Source organism: Athene cunicularia, unplaced genomic scaffold (assembly GCF_003259725.1).
Source record: "Athene cunicularia isolate RWA unplaced genomic scaffold, athCun1 SCF_50, whole genome shotgun sequence".
NCBI lineage: Eukaryota > Metazoa > Chordata > Aves > Strigiformes > Strigidae > Athene > Athene cunicularia.
The window spans coordinates 7753-27175 of record NW_020799480.1 but is presented as its reverse complement, the minus strand read 5'-3'; the positions used below and the strand labels follow the sequence as shown (position 1 = coordinate 27175).

Below are 19423 nucleotides of genomic sequence, written 5' to 3'. Positions count from 1 at the left end.
TGGTGTGACCAGCAGGAGCAGGGAGGTGACAGTCCCCTGTGCTCGGCACTGGGGAGGCCACACCTGGAGGGTTGTGTCCAGGTTTGGGCACCTCAACCCCAGAGAGATCTGGAGGGGCTGGAGCGAGGGCAGAGGAGGGCAGCGAGGCTGGGGAAGGGCTGGAGAATCAATCCTGTGAGGAGCCAGGGAAGGAGCTGGGAGTGTTCAGGGTGAGGAGGAGGAGGCTGAGGGGAGACCTCCTGGCCCTCGGCAACTCCCTGCCAGGAGGGGGCAGAGAGGGGGGATGAGTCTCTGGAGCCAAGGAGCCAGCGCCAGGCCCCGAGGGAATGGCCTCAAGCTGCCCAGGGCAGGGTCAGGCTGGCTCTGAGGAAGGATTTCTGTGCAGAAGGGGCTGTTGGGCGTTGGAATGGGCTGCCCAGGGCAGGGGGGAGTCCCCGGGATCCCTGGAGGGGTTGAAGAGTCGGGCTGAGCCAGCGCTGAGGGATCTGGGGGAGTTGGGAACGGTCAGGGGAAGGTCATGGTTGGGCTGGAGGGGCTGCAGGGGCTTTTCCAACCTTGATGATTCTGGGATTATGGGTCTTCTAGGCAGGCCGCCTCCTCGTGAGGCCTGGGAAGAGCCTCCAGTCCCCCCCATGAACTTTCTGATCTGCCACAACAGGATCGTAGCGACAATGAAGTGGAGAAAATCAAGAGCACCCTCATCCTGTGCTATGGCTACGTCGCTGTGTACGCACCCAAGGAGCTGGTGCTGTCCAGAATCGAAGCGGACATCCTGAAGAACATCTTCCAGTACTTTAACACCAAGGTGAGCTGTGGGGAGTCCCCATCCTCCCCGGGGAGGGCGACCTGGAGCAGCCGGGCCGTTCTGGATGCTCTGCCTGAAGGGGCCTGCTGGGACCTGCGGGCAGCCCTGGGGAGAAGATCGGTCACTGTGGAGTCCACTGCCTCGTTGCTAATGTGCTTTGTTTTTTTCACTTGTTCAGGTTCTGGGAATAAAGGTAGAAACCAAGGTACAGTGTGAGGCATTATATCTGAGCTATTCTCTGCTCTTTCCTGCTCTCTCTGTCTGCCTCTTGCTCGGGGTTCCCCTCGAGAGGAGTGCTCCTCAGCCCGTGGGTATGGGGAGAGCTGTGGGAGCTGCTGCTCCTCGCCCTGGGCTCCCAGGCACCGTCCCCCATGCTGGAATTATTGCCTGAAAGCACCAAAACTCACAGCAAAAAGGAAGAGAAAAATGCCTTTGTGGCAGGGCAGGAGCTGTAGGTGAAAGCATGGCTTGGGTGGGCATCCCCGTGGTGTGAAGGTGTAGTGGCTGGAGCTGGCAGAGCTGTCCCCAGGAGGCCGCTTGGGGTTGGTGCTGGTGGCAGGACGAGCCGTGCCCACCCTGGGGCGCTCTGGTCGGTGCTTGGGGCTCTGGCACGGCCAGGCAGCCCCCCCGGCTCCCCCCATGCGTGCTGCGCTGGGGAAGTCTGGGGACTCCAGGGACCAAGCTGCAACCTGCCACTCGGCTAAAATCCACCAATCTCCCTGCTTCCCCTCGGAACAATCATTCAGCGGGCAGATATTAAAACCCAGATTACTGTCCTGGGGGCCGTGAGGAGCTGTATTTTTATATTTCTCTTTTTTTGAAGGGCTGAATGAGGAAAAAAAGGCATTTGTCAAGTTGAACTGTCAGGCCAAGGACTCCTTCTCTGGGCTCCACTAATGCATTTTCCTTCTGGGCTCCCGCTGGCACTAACAGCTTCTGCAGAGCATCTCCAGCCCCTGAACTGGGGATCTTCTCCCCCAACCCCTCCCCTGCCTCCCTGCCCTCCCGAGGTGCTCTCAGCGGGATGAGAGGAGCGTTTTTAATTGGGGTGCCTCCTATTGGCCCCGTGGCGACTGTCCTAGACCCCAAGGTTACGCAGGAGGAAGAGCCCCTGGCAACTTCTGGCGTTGCCTTGAGCATTTGCATGCTTGGGGCCTTGGCTCGGTGGAGAGGGGGGAGACCCTGGAGGGCTTTCCTCCTCCCACGTGCTGCCCCACAGAGGCTCCTGGTTTACATCTGGGCTGGGACCCTGCGGGGGCCAGCTGGGACAGGGTGTCCTTCTGCTCCCTGGTCACCGCAGAGTCTTTAACGGGCTCCTGACTCCCAGGCCAGGTTGTTGAGCTCAGCCTGAGCACCGGTTCTTTTGGACGGTTTGTGGTAAGCCTGGTCTTTGCTCCTCACCCTGCGTTTGCTCTCAGGACCTGACCCTTAAGCTGTGCCTCATCCGGAGCATCTGCATGATCAGCCAAGCCATCTACAACGGCGTGAAGTGTGGGGACTTCATCTTCTCCCGCAAAGCTGAGCTTGTGGCCCAGATGGTGGTAAGAGTGAGCTCCGGAGGGGCCGTGGCTCAGGGCTGGCCTGGAGGACATGGGAGGGAAGTTCCCAACTCACGTTGTTGAGGGTTAAGCACAAGCGAAGCAGCTCTTGGGGGCCTTCAAGAGAAGGAGGGGTGTGAGTTTGCACCGCTGAGCCCCATCCCTGCGTGTCTGCTGGGCTCTGCTGGGGCGGGCTGTGGCCTCCCTGGGCCCGCAGAGCTGCGGTCTGGGCTCTGCTGGCCCCTCGGGCGCCAGGGAGCCGAGCGGTGCTGCAGCTCCAGGGCCGCGTCGCACAAGGCGTGGGGTGGTTGTGCAGCATTTGGGGTGTTGAGTTAATGGGGTGTAGCTCCTGGGGAGGCTGGGTTCCCTAAGTCACCCTGAAGCATGGCCTAGAGCGGGACGGGGCTGGATGTGACCTTGTTCTGCCTTCCAGGAGTTCATAAAAGCGGAACCGCTGGAGGCGATGCGGACACCGGTCCGCCAGCGGGCGATGATCACCTGCACTTACCTGGTGTATCCTTCCCCTGGGGGAATGTGCCTCACGGGGCCACCACGCTCAGAGCCTGGCCCCTGCTCCCCAACATCCCCTGGGCAGAGCCGGGGTGCGCTCCCCAGCCCAGCACGTTCAGAGAGCTGGGCCAGGACAAGCTTGTCTGGGAGAGAAGGGTCTGGGGGTTCTCACTGACCAGCACCTGAACAGGAGCCAGCAGCGTGCCCGGGGGCCAAGAAAGCCAACGGCCTCCTGGCTGGATCAGCACTGGTGTGACCAGCAGGAGCAGGGAGGTGACAGTCCCCCTGTGCTCGGCACTGGTGAGGCCACACCTGGAGGGTTGTGTCCAGGTTTGGGCACCTCAATCCCAGAGAGATCTGGAGGGGCTGGAGCGAGGGCAGAGGAGGGCAACGAGGCTGGGGAAGGGCTGGAGAATCAATCCTGTGAGGAGCCAGGGAAGGAGCTGGGAGTGTTCAGGGTGAGGAGGAGGAGGCTGAGGGGAGCCCTCATCCCTCTCTGCAGCTCCTGACAGGACATTGCAGAGAGGCCGGGGCTGGGCTCTGCTCCCAGGGGATCAGGGACAGGACAAGAGGGAACGGCTGGAAACTGCCCCAGGGGAGGGTCAGGCTGGGCAGGAGGAGAAAATGTTTCCCAGCAAGAGTGGTCCGAGAGTGGAACAGGCTGCCCAGGGAGGGGGGAGTCCCCATCCCTGGGGGGGTTTCAGGGCCGTTGGGATGAGCTGTGGGGGATGTGGGGTAGGGGAGAACTTTGTAGAGTCGGGCTGAGGGTTGGACTCGCTGACCCCGAGGGGCTTTTCCAACCTGAAGGATTCTGGGATTCAGACACAGTGGTCGGTGCAGCTGCCAGTGCGCTCGGGCTCGCTTTGCGTTGGGCTCTGCAGTAAAGGCTCTTTGTGCAAACCAGAGCCAAGGGCACCACGTTCTCCATTGCGCCGAGACGACTTCTGAGCGCCGGTTAAAAATACTCAGCGCGTCGCAGCTCCTGACACAGATACCAGGAACACTCTGCCTGCCTCTGTGCTGCTTAGGACAGAGTCGAGTCAGCACATTAAAACCTTTGTTCCCAGCTTCCTTAACCTGGGATCAGCATCCTGGAGCCCCACCTGAGCGACCCCGACAGGACGGAGCTGATGGATACCTGCCTGGCTGGTGTGCTTGCCCTCCCGCCGCTGGAACCGGGGAGGGAGCGGGAGGAGAGCAGTGATGCCTTACCCAAGGAGGTGCGGAAGGAGGAAGGTGGCGCAGGAGGGCGGTTGCCCATGCTGCTTGGTTGCCACGCGGTGGGCTAACGTCAGGCCACCGGTGACCCGGCGGGGTGAGAGGGCTTTGTTCTGTGCCACAGGAGCTGCGGTCCCAGCTGGTTTCGGGGCAGAGCCCAGATGCCTTTTCGCAGTCCGGTGGCCGCAGCATCTCCCTGGCAGCAGATCAGCCGTGGGAAAGGCCTGTTTTCAATTCAGCTGGGCACCTCTGGGGAACTCTGCACTGTTTCCTCTGCTCACTTATCTCTTGAAAAAGCCTGGCCCTTCTGTGCTCTGATAGCAAGTGAGAAAATATGAGCTTATCAGCAAGTCCAAATGCTGCTAATAAGAGCGTGAACTCCCTCGAGGGGAAAAAATCAAATGATCCTGGAAACCCTGCAGGGTAAAAGGGGCCTTTACATAACTAGCTTTTGAAAGGCTGCAGCTGCTTCTCAGTTGTGGTTGAGTGCTTAATGAATGAAAATAACATGCTGCTAATGAAGTTGTTGCAGCTGCTGGGTGGCTGCGGAGCAGCCCTGAGCTCCACCGTATCACCCGCTGGCTGCTGCGGCTCCTCCGAGCTGAGCTGCAGAGCAGGAGCCCGGGGCTCCCACTGTCCCTGGCTAGTGTTTGCCAGCATCTGGCCTAAAAGTTTCAGTAAATAATCTTTTTCTTCTTCCCTTCCATCCTATGAAGCTTTGTCGTTTTTATTTTATCCTGAAGTAAGTCCTGGAAGGAAACTCTAAGCACTTTCAGAGGGTTCATTCAGACTGGGCTCACTGGAATTTAACCCCAAGTGGGAGAAGGACCAAATTCCCTTCTGGAAAGTCTGTGCTGAAGTGTCTGTGCTGGCGAGCTCTCCTCTGGCCAGCTGTGGGCACTCGCTGCCCAGCGCTTCCATGAAGGGGGATTTTCCAAACCGGGTTTCAGTCCTCTCTGCGTTTCCCTGCAAAGCTGGAGGTGGCTCCGTCCTGGCACCCAATGCCTGGGAGGGTCCTGTGAGAGATCTCTCCCTCCCTGATGCCAGGCCTGGCTCTGGGGTGAGGTGCAGCACTTGCGTAGTCTCTGATCCATCTTTCCTCCTTAGATGCTGTATGGTGACACCATCAGTGCCCTTAAAGACCTACTGAAGAGCCTTCTGCAGAGGAACTTGACCCCCCACGGGCTGCAGGACATGTTTGCGGTAGGCACAGCCTGGTTTTGGTGGGTTCTTCAGGGGGAAGCAGGGAAAGCGAGGTGCCTGCCAGCCACCCCGAGGTCGTGAGGCAGCTTCTTTGGGCCCATCTCCGGGGTCCTCGCTCCCCCCGTGTGCCGTGAGGCCCAGCGAGCCCCAGCCCCGCTGCGACAGAGCTTGGGCGTGCAGTACGGCTGCTCCAGCGTGGTGCTCCTGCTGATGAGGAGCTCTCTGGCAGCCTCAGCAGGAGGCAGATACCTGGCGTTGTCCCGCAGATGAGCCGGGATGAGCTGGCGGGGTCAGGGATGTGATTCCCACGCCCGCCCCACAAGTCGCTGGGCTGAAGGCTGCTGTGGCTGCAGCCATGAAACAGCCGAGCTGCCGCCGCTCTCCGCTCTGACGCTTTTCCCCTGTAGCATTTAGGCCCCTGGATCAAGTCGAACAAGGAACACGAGCGGCAGCGAGCGGTGGAGGTCAGCGCTGCCTTGCTGGACTTCTACCTGAGCAAGCTGAACGTCAGCGTGAGTAAACCCAGCGCTTGAGCGTCTTTCCTCCCGCTGCTGTCAGCCTCGCCACCAGGGCTCGGCCGTGCGTCCACATCCCTCCCTCCCTGCGGGGCGTGAGGGTGGGCCTCGTGGCAGCAGGGAGACGCCGGACCTGCTGTGAGCGTCCCCGTGCTTTCCTCGCTAGCGTCGCCTCGTTTGTCCTCCCTACAGACCGTCATCCCCTTCTACAACCTTGGCGTCCTGATCGCGCTCTTCTCCCCGCGCTGCTCAGACTCCCTGGCCAGCGTTCGCCAGCACGCCGTCGACTGCGTCTACTGCCTGCTCTACATCCAGCTGTGCTACGAAGGTGGGGGTGTGGGCCGCGGAGGGTGGTTTCACCGCTCGGGGGGGTCAGGGCTGGCAGCAGGAGCCCCGTTCTCCGCAGCTGGGCAGAGGGGTGTATGTCCCGTCCCTCCACGTGCGCGATGCCGGAGGAGGGATCGGACAAGGCGGTTTGCTGGGGAAGCAGAGCTGGTGGAGAACACGGCGCTGGGGGGATCAGAGGTGTTGGGGGCTCAGAGGTGCTGGGGCTTTAGAGACGGTGGGGTCTCAGATGTTGGGGCTTTAGAGACGGTGGTGGTCTCAGAGGCACTGGGGTTTTAGAGATATTGGTCTCGGAGGCTTTGGGAGTTTTAGGGGGTCTTGGGGGCACTGGGGTTTTAGAAACGTTGGGGGTCTCAGGCGTTGGGCTTCTAGAGGCGTTGGGGTTTCAGAGATGTTGGGATCTCAAGGGCTCCCCAAGGCCTGAGCAGGTTTCTGAGCTCGGCCTGGCGTTCTCCCTCTCTCCAGGAGAGGTCACTCCTCCCCTTCAGCTGGCCCGAGCGCTGGCCCTGGGACGAGCCCAGCGCCTGCCTGCCTTCCGCAGGGAGAGGACGGAGTGTGGGTGCTGCTCGCCGGAGCCCTGCGACTCCTCTCAGGATGCTCTCGGCCCTTGGCAGCGCTCTCGGTTCCGCGGCTCCTCTCTGGAAGCTGGGCCAGCTCGGGAGTCAAACCCACTCCCTGGGGCACTCCGGGGTCCCTTTTGGGTGTAAAATCTGAGGAAATCTGTTCACTGAATCCCGCCTCTCCCTCCAGGTTTCGCCCGGGATCACAGAGACGAGATGGTGGAGGGGCTGAAGGCTCTGAAGAAAGGTCTGGAGGAGCCCGACTTCACCGTCCTCTTCCACACCTGCAACAACATCGCCATGGTAAGAAGGAGGGTGAATCCCTCACAAGCCTCTGCACCTCATCTCTTCTGAGCAGCCCCCGCAGGCTGGAGGCTGCTGGGGAGCCCTGGTCTTGCACCAGGAGACAAGTTACGGCCGTTCTCTCCTCTCCTCCAGCTCAAGGGTCCTCCTGGGCGGGCCAGGTGATGCTCAGAGCCCCTCAGTCCCCTTCGGGAAGCTGCTGGTCCCCAATTTAGACACAAGGTGTCTGTGCAGGCTCTTTGGACGTGCAGAGGACCCTGGCAGGGACTTAGGCCTGGCTTAGCACGTCTGTTCAGAGCTGTGATGGGCAGCCTGAGCTTTTCAGCCATCACCACTCCCAGCACGGGGGTCAAAACCTGACTTTCCTGTAGATAAAGCAAATAGTTTCCGTGTGTGTCGCCTAAAAGTGAAGGTGGAGGTGGTCTGGCTCAGCCCAGCATGCTCTGGGGTGGAGTCGGGGAAGGTCGTGCTCCTCAGTGGAAGCTGTTGGCTGAAGGGAGCCCCCGGGGCCCTGTCGCTGGCGGCGCTCTCCTGCGGAGCCTGGGGTGGTGGTTGGCACCGGGGCTGCAGCCACTGGGTTCCTGGCTGCCTCCCAGCACGGCAGCGGCGTTACAAATCATAAAATCACAGAACACCGGCTTGGAAGGGGCCTCGAGGATCATCTGGCCCAACCTTCCTGGCAAAACCCTGGTCTAGACAAGGTGGCCCAGCACCCTGTCCAGCCAAATCTTAAAAAGTGTCCAGTGTTGGGGAATCCACCGCATCCCTGGGGAGATTATTCCAGCAGCTGATGGTTCTCAGCGTGAAAAATTGTTTTCATTGTTTTGAATGACCTAGACGGTATCTGGGGCCTGGTGGTGAGGGATGGGCTGAGGAGTGATCTCCCCCTCGGTGGTGTTTCCTGTGCTGAGAGCTCTGCGAGCTTTGCTGCACGAGGGCTGGCACCGGCAGAGAAGCTGCCAGTGGCTTCCTCTCCTGGAAGAGCTGCCACCCCCAAATGTCATCGCTCCAGCGGACACTCCCCCCACTGACCTCTCCACGGAGCAGCTCATTCCACCGTCGGGTCTGGAGAGCTTGAGGAGACCCGGGGGAGCATCTTCCCAGCAGCTAGGGGGTGGCCAGGGCGGAGCTAACGGCTCGGTTGTGTTGCCCCAAGGTTCTCCGGCCATGCTGGCTAGCAGCGTGGGGCAAGTGGCCTCTTGCCTCCTCCGGGGCTGCAGCCTGGCCCTTCCTCCCCTCCATGACCACCGATCGGGGCTCCTGCCCGATCCTTGCTAAAGAATTTCACCAGGCTGGGGTATCTCTGGGTTTGCTTTATTAACTGCTCAGGGTTGGGCTGGCACCGCAGTGAGTGGCCAATGCCCAAAGGCCTCGCACGGTTTCTACACTATTTCTAAACCTGTTACCTAAGTCCAAAGTCTTTGTAAGGTTCCGCTCAACCTTTTAGTTCTCGATTCTCTTCATTTATTAAAGTTCACTACAATCCCCTGTCTCAGCCCAATTCTGTTCTGGTTCCAATCCCTGCTTCAGTCTCAGGGTCATCTTTCGGGTCCTCATCATCTTCATCTTCCTTCCACTAGTTTTCATCTCGCCCAGCTCTGAGAAAGACTTCAAGATGTTCTATGAAAAGCTTAGGTAGAGCGAGCGGTTTCTAGGTACTAAATTCCCTTAAAGTAGCAGAACCCCCGTGTTTGTCAAGGAAACATCCTTTGTTCAAACTGTCTCTGTAGGATCAGCTTGCCGGGGTTTTAAACCGGCCTTGGGCTGGGACTATACAAGCAGCAGGCTAAGAACGCTTCTCAGGCCTGTTGAGCAGCGTTGCGGTTGCCTTGGGAATCTCCCGGGCTAGCGAAGCCCTGAGCACGTTTCACTAGGCCTTAAACTCTGATTTCCAATATTCCAGAGGTTATATTTAACATTCTACATGCTCCTGCAGGGCACCGAGCCAATGCCATCGATGGGATCGCTCTCTCCGGAGCGACAAACCCTCGGTGCTCAACTCTTGCCTCCCCGCAGGTGATCGGGAAGCGTGTCCCTCCGGACCAGCTGATGAGCCTCCTGCTCGCCATGTTCGAGGGGCTGGCGGACCCCGATAAAAACTGCTCCCGAGCGGCCACGGTCATGATCAACTCCCTGCTCAAGGAGCGCGGGGGGGTCCTGCAGGAGAAGGTAAGCGCCCACTGCTCGGCCGCGGTCCGGACGCAGCCCTGGAGCGGCGGCTCCAGCCGGGTGGTTGTTCTTTCCCCCAGTATCTTCCCCCTCGGAGCTCCAGCAGCGGGTTTGGGCATGCTGGGCTTCTCTGCGGCGGGCAGGGATGCACCAGTATGAGACCAGTATGGGCCAGCCCATGATGCCCAGCGCGGGGAGAGCTCCAGCCCTGAGGGAAGAAGGGAGGAGGCGTTTCCCCCCTGTCTCTCCCAGTGGTTGCTCTTGGATTTTTTGCCCCGAAGCTTTGGGGGGGCCGCCGCTCTCGCCCTCCCCCGTTCCCCGCGGGCGCTCGCGTTCTCCCGGCTCCGCGGGTGGGGTGGGAGGTGGCTGCTGGCGAGGCCGGCTCCGCTCTGGCGCTTGCTCGGGTTGAGGAGTTCAGAGCAGCTCACTTTACCAGAAGGGCTCAAGGCTCCCCGGGAAACCTTCACAAGCTCTGGGGGAGCGCGGGGTTCCTGGCTGGGAAGCCAGGCGGAATGCTTGCAAGGCTTAGAGGTGCTGGACACAGAAGGCTTTTCTGTCTAATCCACTACCTTTAGGGCTAAGCTCCCCCTTTCTCTCGCTGTAATTGGAAACACCAGGTCTCCAGCTACTCCTTGAGCTTGCTTCTGCGTTAGAGCTTCTGCTCAAGTCCTGCTCGCTACCTATTAGCCTCTATCCTTCGTGGGATTGCTCCAGCTTACATGACTCACCTTTTGGTCAGACCCAGTCCAGCCCAGATCCTGAAATCTGAACTGATGCTAAGCCTCCGAGTCCGCGGGGAAAGCCCGAGCGCAGCTGGGGACGGAGCTCTCGGCTGCTCTGCGCTTAATCTCGGCAATTTGCTGCCAGGCCTGGTCTGCACATGAACTTCCTATTTGTCTTAACGTGCGTTTTACAGCTCGTAGCAAGTGCGGAGGTGTCTCCCTGCGTTCAGCTTCAGTTCCTCTTAGGAACTTGCTTGCCGAGTTCCTCTGGCAGCACCCGAGTCGAGGCTGGGGCTTAGCACGAGTCGGGAGGGGGGGGGCAGGGTTTCCTCTGTCCCTTGGGAATACCCTGCAGCCTCCTCCCTCCCCTGGGTGGCAGGAGGGGGAAGGATCCTCGACTTCCAGACAGATTTGTGGTTCTGCGGCCACCCGGCAAGCAGGGACTTGAGCAGAACCACCCTGCCCACTCCCGTTCCCGTTCCCTGCCTGGAGGAAAGGACCCCACTATCCCGGCATCAGGGACCCCCAAGTGTGTCCTGCCTCTCAGCTGGATGCTGCTGCCTCTTCTTCCCTCAGGTGCCCGACATCATGAGCATCATCCACAGCAAGCTGGAGGAGGTGGACGAGGAGCACATCCGGAAGGCGGCCCAGCAGACCGTTTACATCCTGGCCTCCCAGCACAAGAGCGTGGTGGTGTCCAGCCTCCTGGGCAGCGCCTTGCCCTTTGACAGGTCCTGCCCCGCTCTGCCGCGGTGGCCCACGTGGCTTTGGCCTAAGCTGCAGATAATCTTCTGGCTCCTCAGCCCCGTAATCAGACCCTGCTTGGAATTGCCTCCGCGCATGCTCAAGGCTCGGCGCGGCCGCTCGCTGCCGGAGCTGCCTCTCGGGGGCTTTGCTGGGCTTAGGGGCGCTGGCGGCGGGAACTAGCAAAGCTGGCCCCAGGGAGCCTCCCTAAAGCTGACGGAGGAGTTGGAGCTGGCTCTGGGCTGAGCCTTGAGCTGATGCTGACCTCCTCCTCACCCTGTTGTCGTCCTCCTCCTCCTCGCCTCGTTGTTGTCGCTGTCCTCCTCCTCCTTCTCCTCGCCCCGTCATCCTCATCTTCCTCTTCCTCCTCCTCCTCGCCCCGTTGTCCTCGTCTTCCTCCTCCTCCTCGCCCCATCGTCCTCGTCACCCTCTTCCTCCTCCTCGCCCCGTCGTTCTCGTCACCCTCTTCCTCCTCCTCCTCCTCCTCCTCGCCCCCTCGTCGTCCTCTTCCTCCTCCTCCTCCTCCTCCTCCTCACCCCCTCGTCGTCCTCTTCCTCCTCCTCCTCCTTCTCGCCCTGCTCCAACAGCCACAGGCAGGCTTACAAACTGCACGGGGCAAGGTGGGAGCTCTGGCCGTGGGGTTTGGGGGGGGACTTTGGGGGGACTTTGAGTGTTGTCCGAGAGCAGTTTCTGGGGAAGGATCCCTTGAGCCAGGAGGCGTCAGCGCCCGGCACAGCTCCTCACCCACTTTTCTGTGCCGGGGGGAGGGATGCGACCCAGGAGTTCCCCCACACGGGGAGGGGGCTCCCCTCAAACGAGGGTGCGACTTAACGCCGGCAGCTGGTGCCAAAGCAGCGCTCCCCTCCCTCCTCTCCTCTAGCCACACGTGCGCCATGTGGCGGTCGCTGGCCACCGAGCCGGCCCTCACCTCGCAGATCCTGGAGCAGCTCCTGGAGAAGGTCAACAGGGACGTCCCGTACAAGGAGAGCAAAGGCTTCCTGCTGGGCAGCGGGGCCGAGCGCATCGCCACCCCCCTGCCCCTGGCCGTAAGTGTCCCCTTGCCAGCCCCGCCGAGGGTGCCCTTCCCCACCCCAACACCTGGAACGCTTTTTTCATTTCCTTGGCTCGGGGGTTTGTGCCAGGCGTGGACTCTGGAAATAACGCATCGCTGTGTAATGCCTATTAGAGCTAATCCACCGGCTCATAAAAAGCCTCTCAGGTGTCCGTCCTCAAGGGAGACCACTTTGCATTTTATCCCTTCAGAAAAACTAAACCCAGCTTGGCAGCTTTCTAAGCAGTAAAGCAGCTGTGAAAATTTCCTCCTCCTCTGAAGGACCAAATGCAGATGGTACAGAATCGGCCGCTCTGAAAGCAAACCGCCCCCCCCCTCGCTCCCCGCTCTGTTTTTAACACCCCTCTATATTGTGCTGCGTAATTACAGCTTTTTAAATTGGCTGGAATAGGGCTCTGCGAAGGGCTCTGCGTGCGCGTTGTCTTCCTGCCCGTAAAACCTGAGCCTTTGGATCTGTTCTCCCTCCCCAGGTACGGCCTTCAAACCTCCCCCAGCTGCAAACACCCAGCTTGCCCGAGCAGTCGCTTTTAACAGCAGTCTGTAGCTCCCTCGGAGCTGCGTGTGGGATGCTGTTAAAGAATTTCCCCAGGCTGTGGGTATCTCTGGGCTTGTTTTGTTAAGTTGGGCCACTCACTGAGGCGAAACTCTTCAACAGGAGTTGGCGACCCAGATACAAGCAGCAGGCTAAGAACTCTCTTCAGGCCTGTGGAGCAGCGTTCTGGTCCTGAACGCATTTCACTAGGACTTAAAATCTATTTCAGATATACCAGAGGTTATATTTAAAATTCTTCTACAATACAGAGGGGCTGTGGTGGGGGTAGGCGCTGCTGCTTTGTTAGACTCGGTGTTGCAGGAAGGAGCAAAAAAACCCTCTGGCTGCCTCGCTGGGTTATTTACTAACAGATAGCAGCGTGGCGTGGGAGATCCCCTCCTAATCCTCTTCTCCGCGCGCTTGCTCTCTCTCTCCAGGCCACATGTGCTTTGTATGAGATCATGTCTGCTCCGGAGTCTGGGGCAGCAGTGCTGGGACTCTACCCGCCGTTGTTTGTGACTCTCCTGCTGCGCGTCAGCTGCACCGTGGGTGTTCAGCTACCGAAAAACCTGCAGAGCAGGGAGAGGAGGAGCAGCAGCCACGGCCTGGCCCCCCGGAGCCTCCATCCCTGCAGGTACGGCGGAGCCGCTGGGCGGCCGGCGCGGAGGGAACGCGCCTACCTGCCATGTGGAACTCATTTTTTGTTTGTCCAAACACAAGAGCATGTGCTGCGTCTGGAACCGGGGGGCTGGGTAATAACACCCGGGCCGTAACGCCTTCGGTATGACGGCCTGACCTCTGGTGCGGTTTGGCCTCTGGGATTTGGGTTTGGCGGTTGGTTTTTCTTTTTTTTTTTTTTTTTTTTTTTTTTTTTTTTTTTTTCTTGGTGTGTTTTCTTCTGCAGAACACAATCTCTAAATTGGGAAGCATTAAATCAGCTGCCTCTGCAGCCGCGGTGAAAGATGTGCTTTTCAGAGCTCGGGCAGCCACGGTGCCAGAGCCCTGCCGGATTGGGTTATGGCCACAGACCCCCCCCTCCCCGCCAAAAAAACCCTCTGGCTCTGGGAGCAGGGCTCAGCGGGGCCCCCCCGGGGCTGGCGGGGCACGGCGGAGGCGGACGAGCATTTCTTGGGGAGGGAGGATGGTCGCGCTTCTGCAAGGGATGAGGGGAAGCTGGAAAAGAGCAAACTTGGTGGCTTCGTCGCGTCAATGGCTGTGGCGTGTCGCTGTGCCACCGGCTTCCCCCATGTGGGGGTGGCAGCTCCGAGCCGCCGTGTCTGGCTTCTGCTTCGGCGCTCGGAGCCCGTGGCGGCCCTCGCTGCTGAGGACAGGACCCGAGGGGCTGGGGGCGAGGGCTCGGGTCCCAAACAACCACTCTCCAGCTGCTCCTGTGGGTGCTTCAGGCCTGTTCTGCTCCTCCTCTGGCAGAGGGGTGAGAAGTGCGCGGTGTTGCCCGTCACCAGCCTTTAACGTGCTCTCCCTTTACAGCCTCGGCGGTGCTGGGGATCTCGGTGAAGGCAAAGCTTCCCTTGGCGTGCAGAGAGCTGCTGCTGGCACAGGCTTAGCCGGGGAGTTTCAGCTTTGCCTTGCACTGACCTCTACCCGCGGCACCCCGACTTGAGCAAAACTCGTGAAGGTTTGGCCACCCCCAGCTGGGAGGAGGAGCCGCTTTACGGTCGGAGGTTGGTACTTGGCCCTCGTAGGGCAGCAGGAATACGCTGCTCCCCCTCGGGCTCGCCTCCTGTTGAGCTGCCTGAGCTCTGGGCTGGGGTAGCTGCGTGCCAGGGTCGTGCTTCTCCCTCGAGGCGCTGCCCTGCCCCGCGTGTCGGGTCGCTGCGTCTTCTAACCTTGGCAAACGCCTTCAAATGGGTGCATCGAGGGGCGATGGGCCGGGCGGGCAGCGGGGCGCGATCAGCAGCTTTTTAAAAGTTGTGTTCGGGTCCGGGCCTCTCCCTGGGGCTGGATTTTAAAAGGATGTTGTTGGAGAGAGAATTTGTCTGTGATGAGAGGCCCTGAAACCCCAAACGGCCGGTTGTGAGAGTCACCACAGCTGCTAAATAATCCTCTGCTCGAGCCAAGCAGCCTGGTTCGAACACCGAAGGGTGCTGGCGTGGAGCAGCACCTGCCTTGTGCCTCTCGGTGGCCATGAAGGAGATGGAAACCAGCCGCTCTGCCCGCCTGGGGACCTCGCGGAGCGGCGGCTGGGCTGGGTGCCGGCGTGTGTCATCCTCCCGCGCTGCATTTAGTGCCTGAAATGGCAGCGGTGCCCCGAGCCCTTCGTCCCAGCTTCTGGTGGCTTCTCTGCCGTGGCCCGGCTGTGGCCTCGCGACTGCGGGTGCCCTCGGCCTGCAGAAACATTCCAGCGGATGAGTGGTACCTGCATTTGCCTTAAAGCACTTTACATTTATGGGGGGGTTGGAGTTAAACCCCAACCCGAGGCAGGAGGGGCTGCAGGCTTCCCAGGAGGGAGGGCAGGGACTGCCCTTCTCTGGGGCTGCTTCTCCAGCCACCCGCTTGCTCCCTGCGCCACCAAAACAGCCTGGAGCTTGGGTCAGCCCGCGGGGGAGGAAGCTCTGCCCCCATTCTCAGTTTTATCCTCTTGTTGTTTTTTTACAGGCTATTATTAGCCTTAGGGAAAAAAAAAAAAAAAGCCTAGAGGAACCCACAAAGACACCAGACAAAGCAGCAGCAAGCTCAAAGGGCTCTGGCATCCCTTGACAGTTCATTTATCAAATCCCAGCAGTGAAGAAAGGCCGTTCCCTTCTCCCGAGCGGCTGGGACGGTGGCGTTGGGCGCAGCGGGCCCTGTCCTCCCCTCGGAAAGCTGCTGCTCAGGCCGAGGGTGCCTTCTGCGGCGGGGAGACGTAATGAGGGGAAACAGGTTGTTATGCTGGATGGCAGGGCTGCTATCTGATTCGTGTTTTATTTAGACCACATGTGAGAAGAAAATTAAACGGACCCGACGCATTGGAGGTTGGTTTAAGGCCGATCGGGGGTTGCCCTGTGGCCGTGCTGGCACTCCCCAAGCTTGCCACCCTTGCCCCGTCCCCTCGGCGTGTTTTGTGCTGGTTTGGGAGATCTTCGTGCAGATCCCCCCCTCCCGGGAGCGGCTGCTCGTGCTGCCTTTGTGGCTTTGGGCTCGTGCAGCCAGAACTGTCTGTTCTCGTCATCCTCTTCCCTCTTAACGACTCCTGGAAGAGCGGCACGGGCAGATCCCGGCCAGACCCCGCGCCGTAACGCGGGGAGCGCCGAAGGAAACTCGAAGCAACTGGTTGGAAGGAGGCGTAGGAGCCAGAACCGCCTGCTCTTCCTCCCCGAGTGACTCCGAGCAGCGGCGGGGACGCAAACCGGAACGTGCTGAACCACGGCTGGGATCCCTGCTCCATCCCTGGGGCTGGCTGAGCCCCCCCCGCCGCTGGCCCGGGCTCCTGCCTGGCTGCTCCCATCGTGCTGGCAATGCCGGGAGGGAATAGTCAGGGTGCAAAGAGCCCCCAGATCTTTGTTGTGTGAAAAGCCAACGTGCCAGCCAGAAAATCAGTCAACACCCATGTCCTGGAGGCAGGATGGGGGACCCCCCTGGCCCCTCTCTCCTGCACCCCCCCCAGGAGCAGCTCTGCCCGAGGCTGGCTCCCTCCTGCTGACGTTGATTGAGCTCAGTCCTGGGCTTTGCTGGGCAAAGCTTGGCAGGGTCGTACCAGAGCGGGTTTCTTGCTAGTCTGAGCCCACGGCTTGCATCACTGGGGCTAGTCTGGACACAGATGAGCTGGCCATGCTCCAATTCTCTCCCTTGGGCGTACAGCCGGTGGGTCCCACGTGGCATCTTCGTCCTCAAGAAAACAAAAAAAGCTCCTTTTTTTTTCGCCGCCAGCACACACACACACCGGGTTGGGTTTCCTAGAGCCGCCTCTCCGGTCTCCACTTGATCTGGCAGGTGTCGGTGCGGCGCAGCCGGGCCCTGGCTGCGCATCCCCGGTGCCACCGGCCGCTTTTGGGGTGCAGGGAGAGGGGCTGTGTTGCGCCGGGGTCTGACCCGAGAGCACGGGGGTCTGCTCCGAGCCCTGGTTCCACTCCTGCTGCAGGGGCACAGGCCGTGGCTGCGCCTCCATGAAGTCATCGCGGAGGGATGGATGGAGGGATGGATGGATGGAGGGGGAGCCGTCTTTGTCCAAGGCACAGAAAAACCGCAGGGATGTGAAATTCCAGCCTTGTCCCAGGAGCTGGTTACAATATCAAAGTAATTTCCTGTACGCGTTTTGAATTCTAAGTCTTCATGATATTTAAATGCCAAAGAGAGATGGTAAAGGTGAATATGATAGCTTGGCAGGAAAGGGAGCTTGGAAGACACGGGCTTTTGTTGGAAAGGAAGGAAGTGTCTATAGGACGCTGTGGAAAAAGCAAACCTTGTGAATGAACGGCTTTAACCATCTGTCTTGCAGGAGCAGCCTCTGGTTGCGCGGGGGCTTAACCCCCTGCACTCGACTCAGGCTTTTTAGCTCTCGCTAAGGAGCGGGAGGGTCTGGAGGTGCAGGCCGGGAGCTGAAACCTCAGGGAGGTGCGGGCGGAGCAGGAATCCTGCAGTGGGTGTGTGGGGGCTTTGCCGGGAACAGTCCCTCCTGAGGAGCTGCCCACGAGCGCCAGGCTGGTGCCGGGTTGTTCTGTCAGAGCTTGTCCACAGTCAAGGAGCTGGTGGGATCCTCCACAGAACCCCAGAATCATCCAGGTTGGAAAAGCCCTTGAACTCCTCCAGCCCAACCATGACCTCCCCCTGACCGTTCCCAACTCCCCCAGACCCCTCAGCGCTGGCTCAGCCCGACTCTTCAACCCCTCCAGGGATCCCGGGGACTCCCCCCTGCCCTGGGCAGCCCATTCCAATGCCCAACAGCCCCTTCTCATCGGCCTTCACTGGCCTGTTGTCCATGAACGTCTCCCAGGAGGTGTTTTTGCTGCTGTTTTCTTATGCTGCAAGAGAATAAATCCCTGTGCAGCTTCCTCGGATTAAATTACAGGTTCACCTGCACACAAGATTTGAGTGTTGAGGTTTATGGAGTTTTCTTGCTCCACAGAAATGTTAGCGATGCTGCGGTGGGGGGCTTCCGTTGAGCCAAAGCTGGGGTGTACCATCCAGGTCAGGCTTTGGGGGTGGGGATCTCCCCTCCAGCGATGTCAGAGAGCGGAACAGGCTGCCCGGGGAGGGGGGAGTCCCCATCCCTGGGGGGGTTTCAGGGCCGTTGGGATGAGCTGTGGGGGATGTGGGGTAGGGGAGAACTGTGTAGAGTCGGGCTGAGGGTTGGACTCGACGACCCCGAGGGGCTTTTCCAACCTGAAGGATTCTGTGAGTGCGAGAGCCCCAGGAGCAGGCTGAGAGGGCTGGAGACCACCACCTCATCAGGCTGGGGTGAGATCGAATTTGTGATGGGGCAGGGAGACCGGCCTGGCCTCCTGGGGCTGGACGGAGCGAGAGTTGGTGAGCACCCCGTGCCGTGGCAGTGTGCGGTGAGGATTTGTGCCCTCGGGAGAGCGGGAGCTCGGGGCTGGACACGGGGCCATCCAGCTGGGTGTCTGCTGAGCTCGGCTGCGTCCGGCGGCCCAAGCGGCCCTGGACGAGGCTGGAGGCCACTGCTCGGCCCCTGCAGAGCTGAGCTGCCCGCAGACACAAACGGGCAGCAGTGCACCCCATGAAACCCACTGCCCTCATGAAAAAGGGGCCTGGCTGTTGCTCCCAGCGGCTGGAAGGAGATAATCGAGGTCAGAAACTCCCTCTGTGGCAGGACCTCCCTAAACAGAGGCGCTTGCGCATCGTGGAGAGATTTTGGTGCAGCTCAGCGACTTGGGCTCTCTCCAGCTGAAAACTGGTTGAAAAACTCCAAAGTCCTGTGTGGCCGGACACAGCTAAACAGCTAAAACCAGGGCTGTTACGTGTACCACCAGATTGGCACGAACAGACGGCAGAAAATGCTTCTGCCTAAGGTTTTCTTTAATTAGTAATTAATTCCTTGTTGTCCTGTAGTCTTCATGATGCATGAAGCGTGCTGGAAGGCTCCCTGCCAGCCTGGGCTTCTCACAAGAGCTGAGGTCGGCACGCAGCCGCCGTCCTGCCTCTGTTTGCTGTCGCTGACAGGAGCCCGATGGCTCCTCCGGGCGGGTTTTTCAGGGCAGACTTGAGGTTTGGGCACCGTCTGCCCCGCGGGCCCAGAACCGTGTCACCCAACCAGCCCCAGAGCACCCCATGCACGAGAACAGCGGGACCAGGCGGCTTCTGCTGCGGCTCGCGGGGACGGAGTGGGAACCTCTTGTTCTGAGCACGTGGCTGTGCCGAGCCAAGAAGCAAACCAGCATCGTTCTGCCTGCCTCCAGCTCCTTGTGCTTTGGCCGTGGGCAGGAGCTCAGCTTTGGCCCGACGGTGCTTCTGGAGGAGCCCCAGCCCCGCTGCTGATAAAACACACAGACCAGCGTGGTACAAAACTGCCGAAAGCCTCTGGTCTGGCCTGGCTGGGTGTGATTTTCCTGCGTGTCGTGGGCCGGTGGTTATTTTCCATCGTTAGTCTCAGCTTGGGGCGTGTCGCTAAGGCAAGCCGGGCTCTGGGGGGCTCCTGCAGCTGCCAGAGGACGTGGCTGTGGCAGAGCCCCAGGGGTGCCCCCACCCTGCAGCCTCCTGGGGCTCAGAGGGGGGGTGACAGTCTCTTGACACCGCGGCGTAACCAATCCCTACGAGAAGCCAGAATAGCAGGAACCCAGCTCATAAGCTGGAAGACTTTTGTGTTGAGACACTCTTAATAGTTCTGTTTTCTTTGTGTGTGTGGTAACTACATTCCTCCTGCTTGTATTGAAGGCTAAGATTTATTCATTGCTAATATTTGTTTTGTTTTGACAGGATAATGTATGTTTCCCATATGTTGCTCTGTGCTTGCAGCAAAATAATCCCTACCTATAAAATATTAATGCAAAAAAACCCTCCTTAAAGTAGTTCTGGACTTCTTTACTTTTCAGTCTATTGTCTTGGATCACTTTAACGGCGAATGTCACGGTGTAAATGGAAGTAGCAGTGAGTTATGGGCTCGTCTCACTCCAGCTAAAGCCCTCGCATAACTCATCCCGTCCTCGAGCGCCCGAACGCCTCCCGCGTGGCCCAGCGCGAAGCTCCCTCGCCCTGGGGCCTGCCAGGCGGGCAGGGTGCGGGCAGGGCAGCAG

The 19423-nt window shown here is 59.9% G+C and overlaps 1 protein-coding gene across 1 annotated transcript in view; it reads left to right on the top strand.

Moving 5' to 3' along the window:
* Window positions 1-19423, top strand: part of LOC113490868 (maestro heat-like repeat-containing protein family member 1) — a gene marked incomplete at its 3' end in the record, with an annotated part of 45295 nt that overhangs the window by 18689 nt on the left and 7183 nt on the right. The window contains exons 13-25 of the mRNA XM_026867474.1: window positions 659-805; window positions 2224-2346; window positions 2777-2856; window positions 3941-4133; window positions 5179-5274; window positions 5682-5786; window positions 5982-6117; window positions 6600-6689; window positions 6885-6997; window positions 9014-9166; window positions 10465-10619; window positions 11513-11678; window positions 12674-12870. Coding sequence (XP_026723275.1) covers window positions 659-805; window positions 2224-2346; window positions 2777-2856; window positions 3941-4133; window positions 5179-5274; window positions 5682-5786; window positions 5982-6117; window positions 6600-6689; window positions 6885-6997; window positions 9014-9166; window positions 10465-10619; window positions 11513-11678; window positions 12674-12870 — 1754 coding nt within the window. The remainder of the gene's footprint in view (window positions 1-658; window positions 806-2223; window positions 2347-2776; window positions 2857-3940; window positions 4134-5178; window positions 5275-5681; window positions 5787-5981; window positions 6118-6599; window positions 6690-6884; window positions 6998-9013; window positions 9167-10464; window positions 10620-11512; window positions 11679-12673; window positions 12871-19423) is intronic.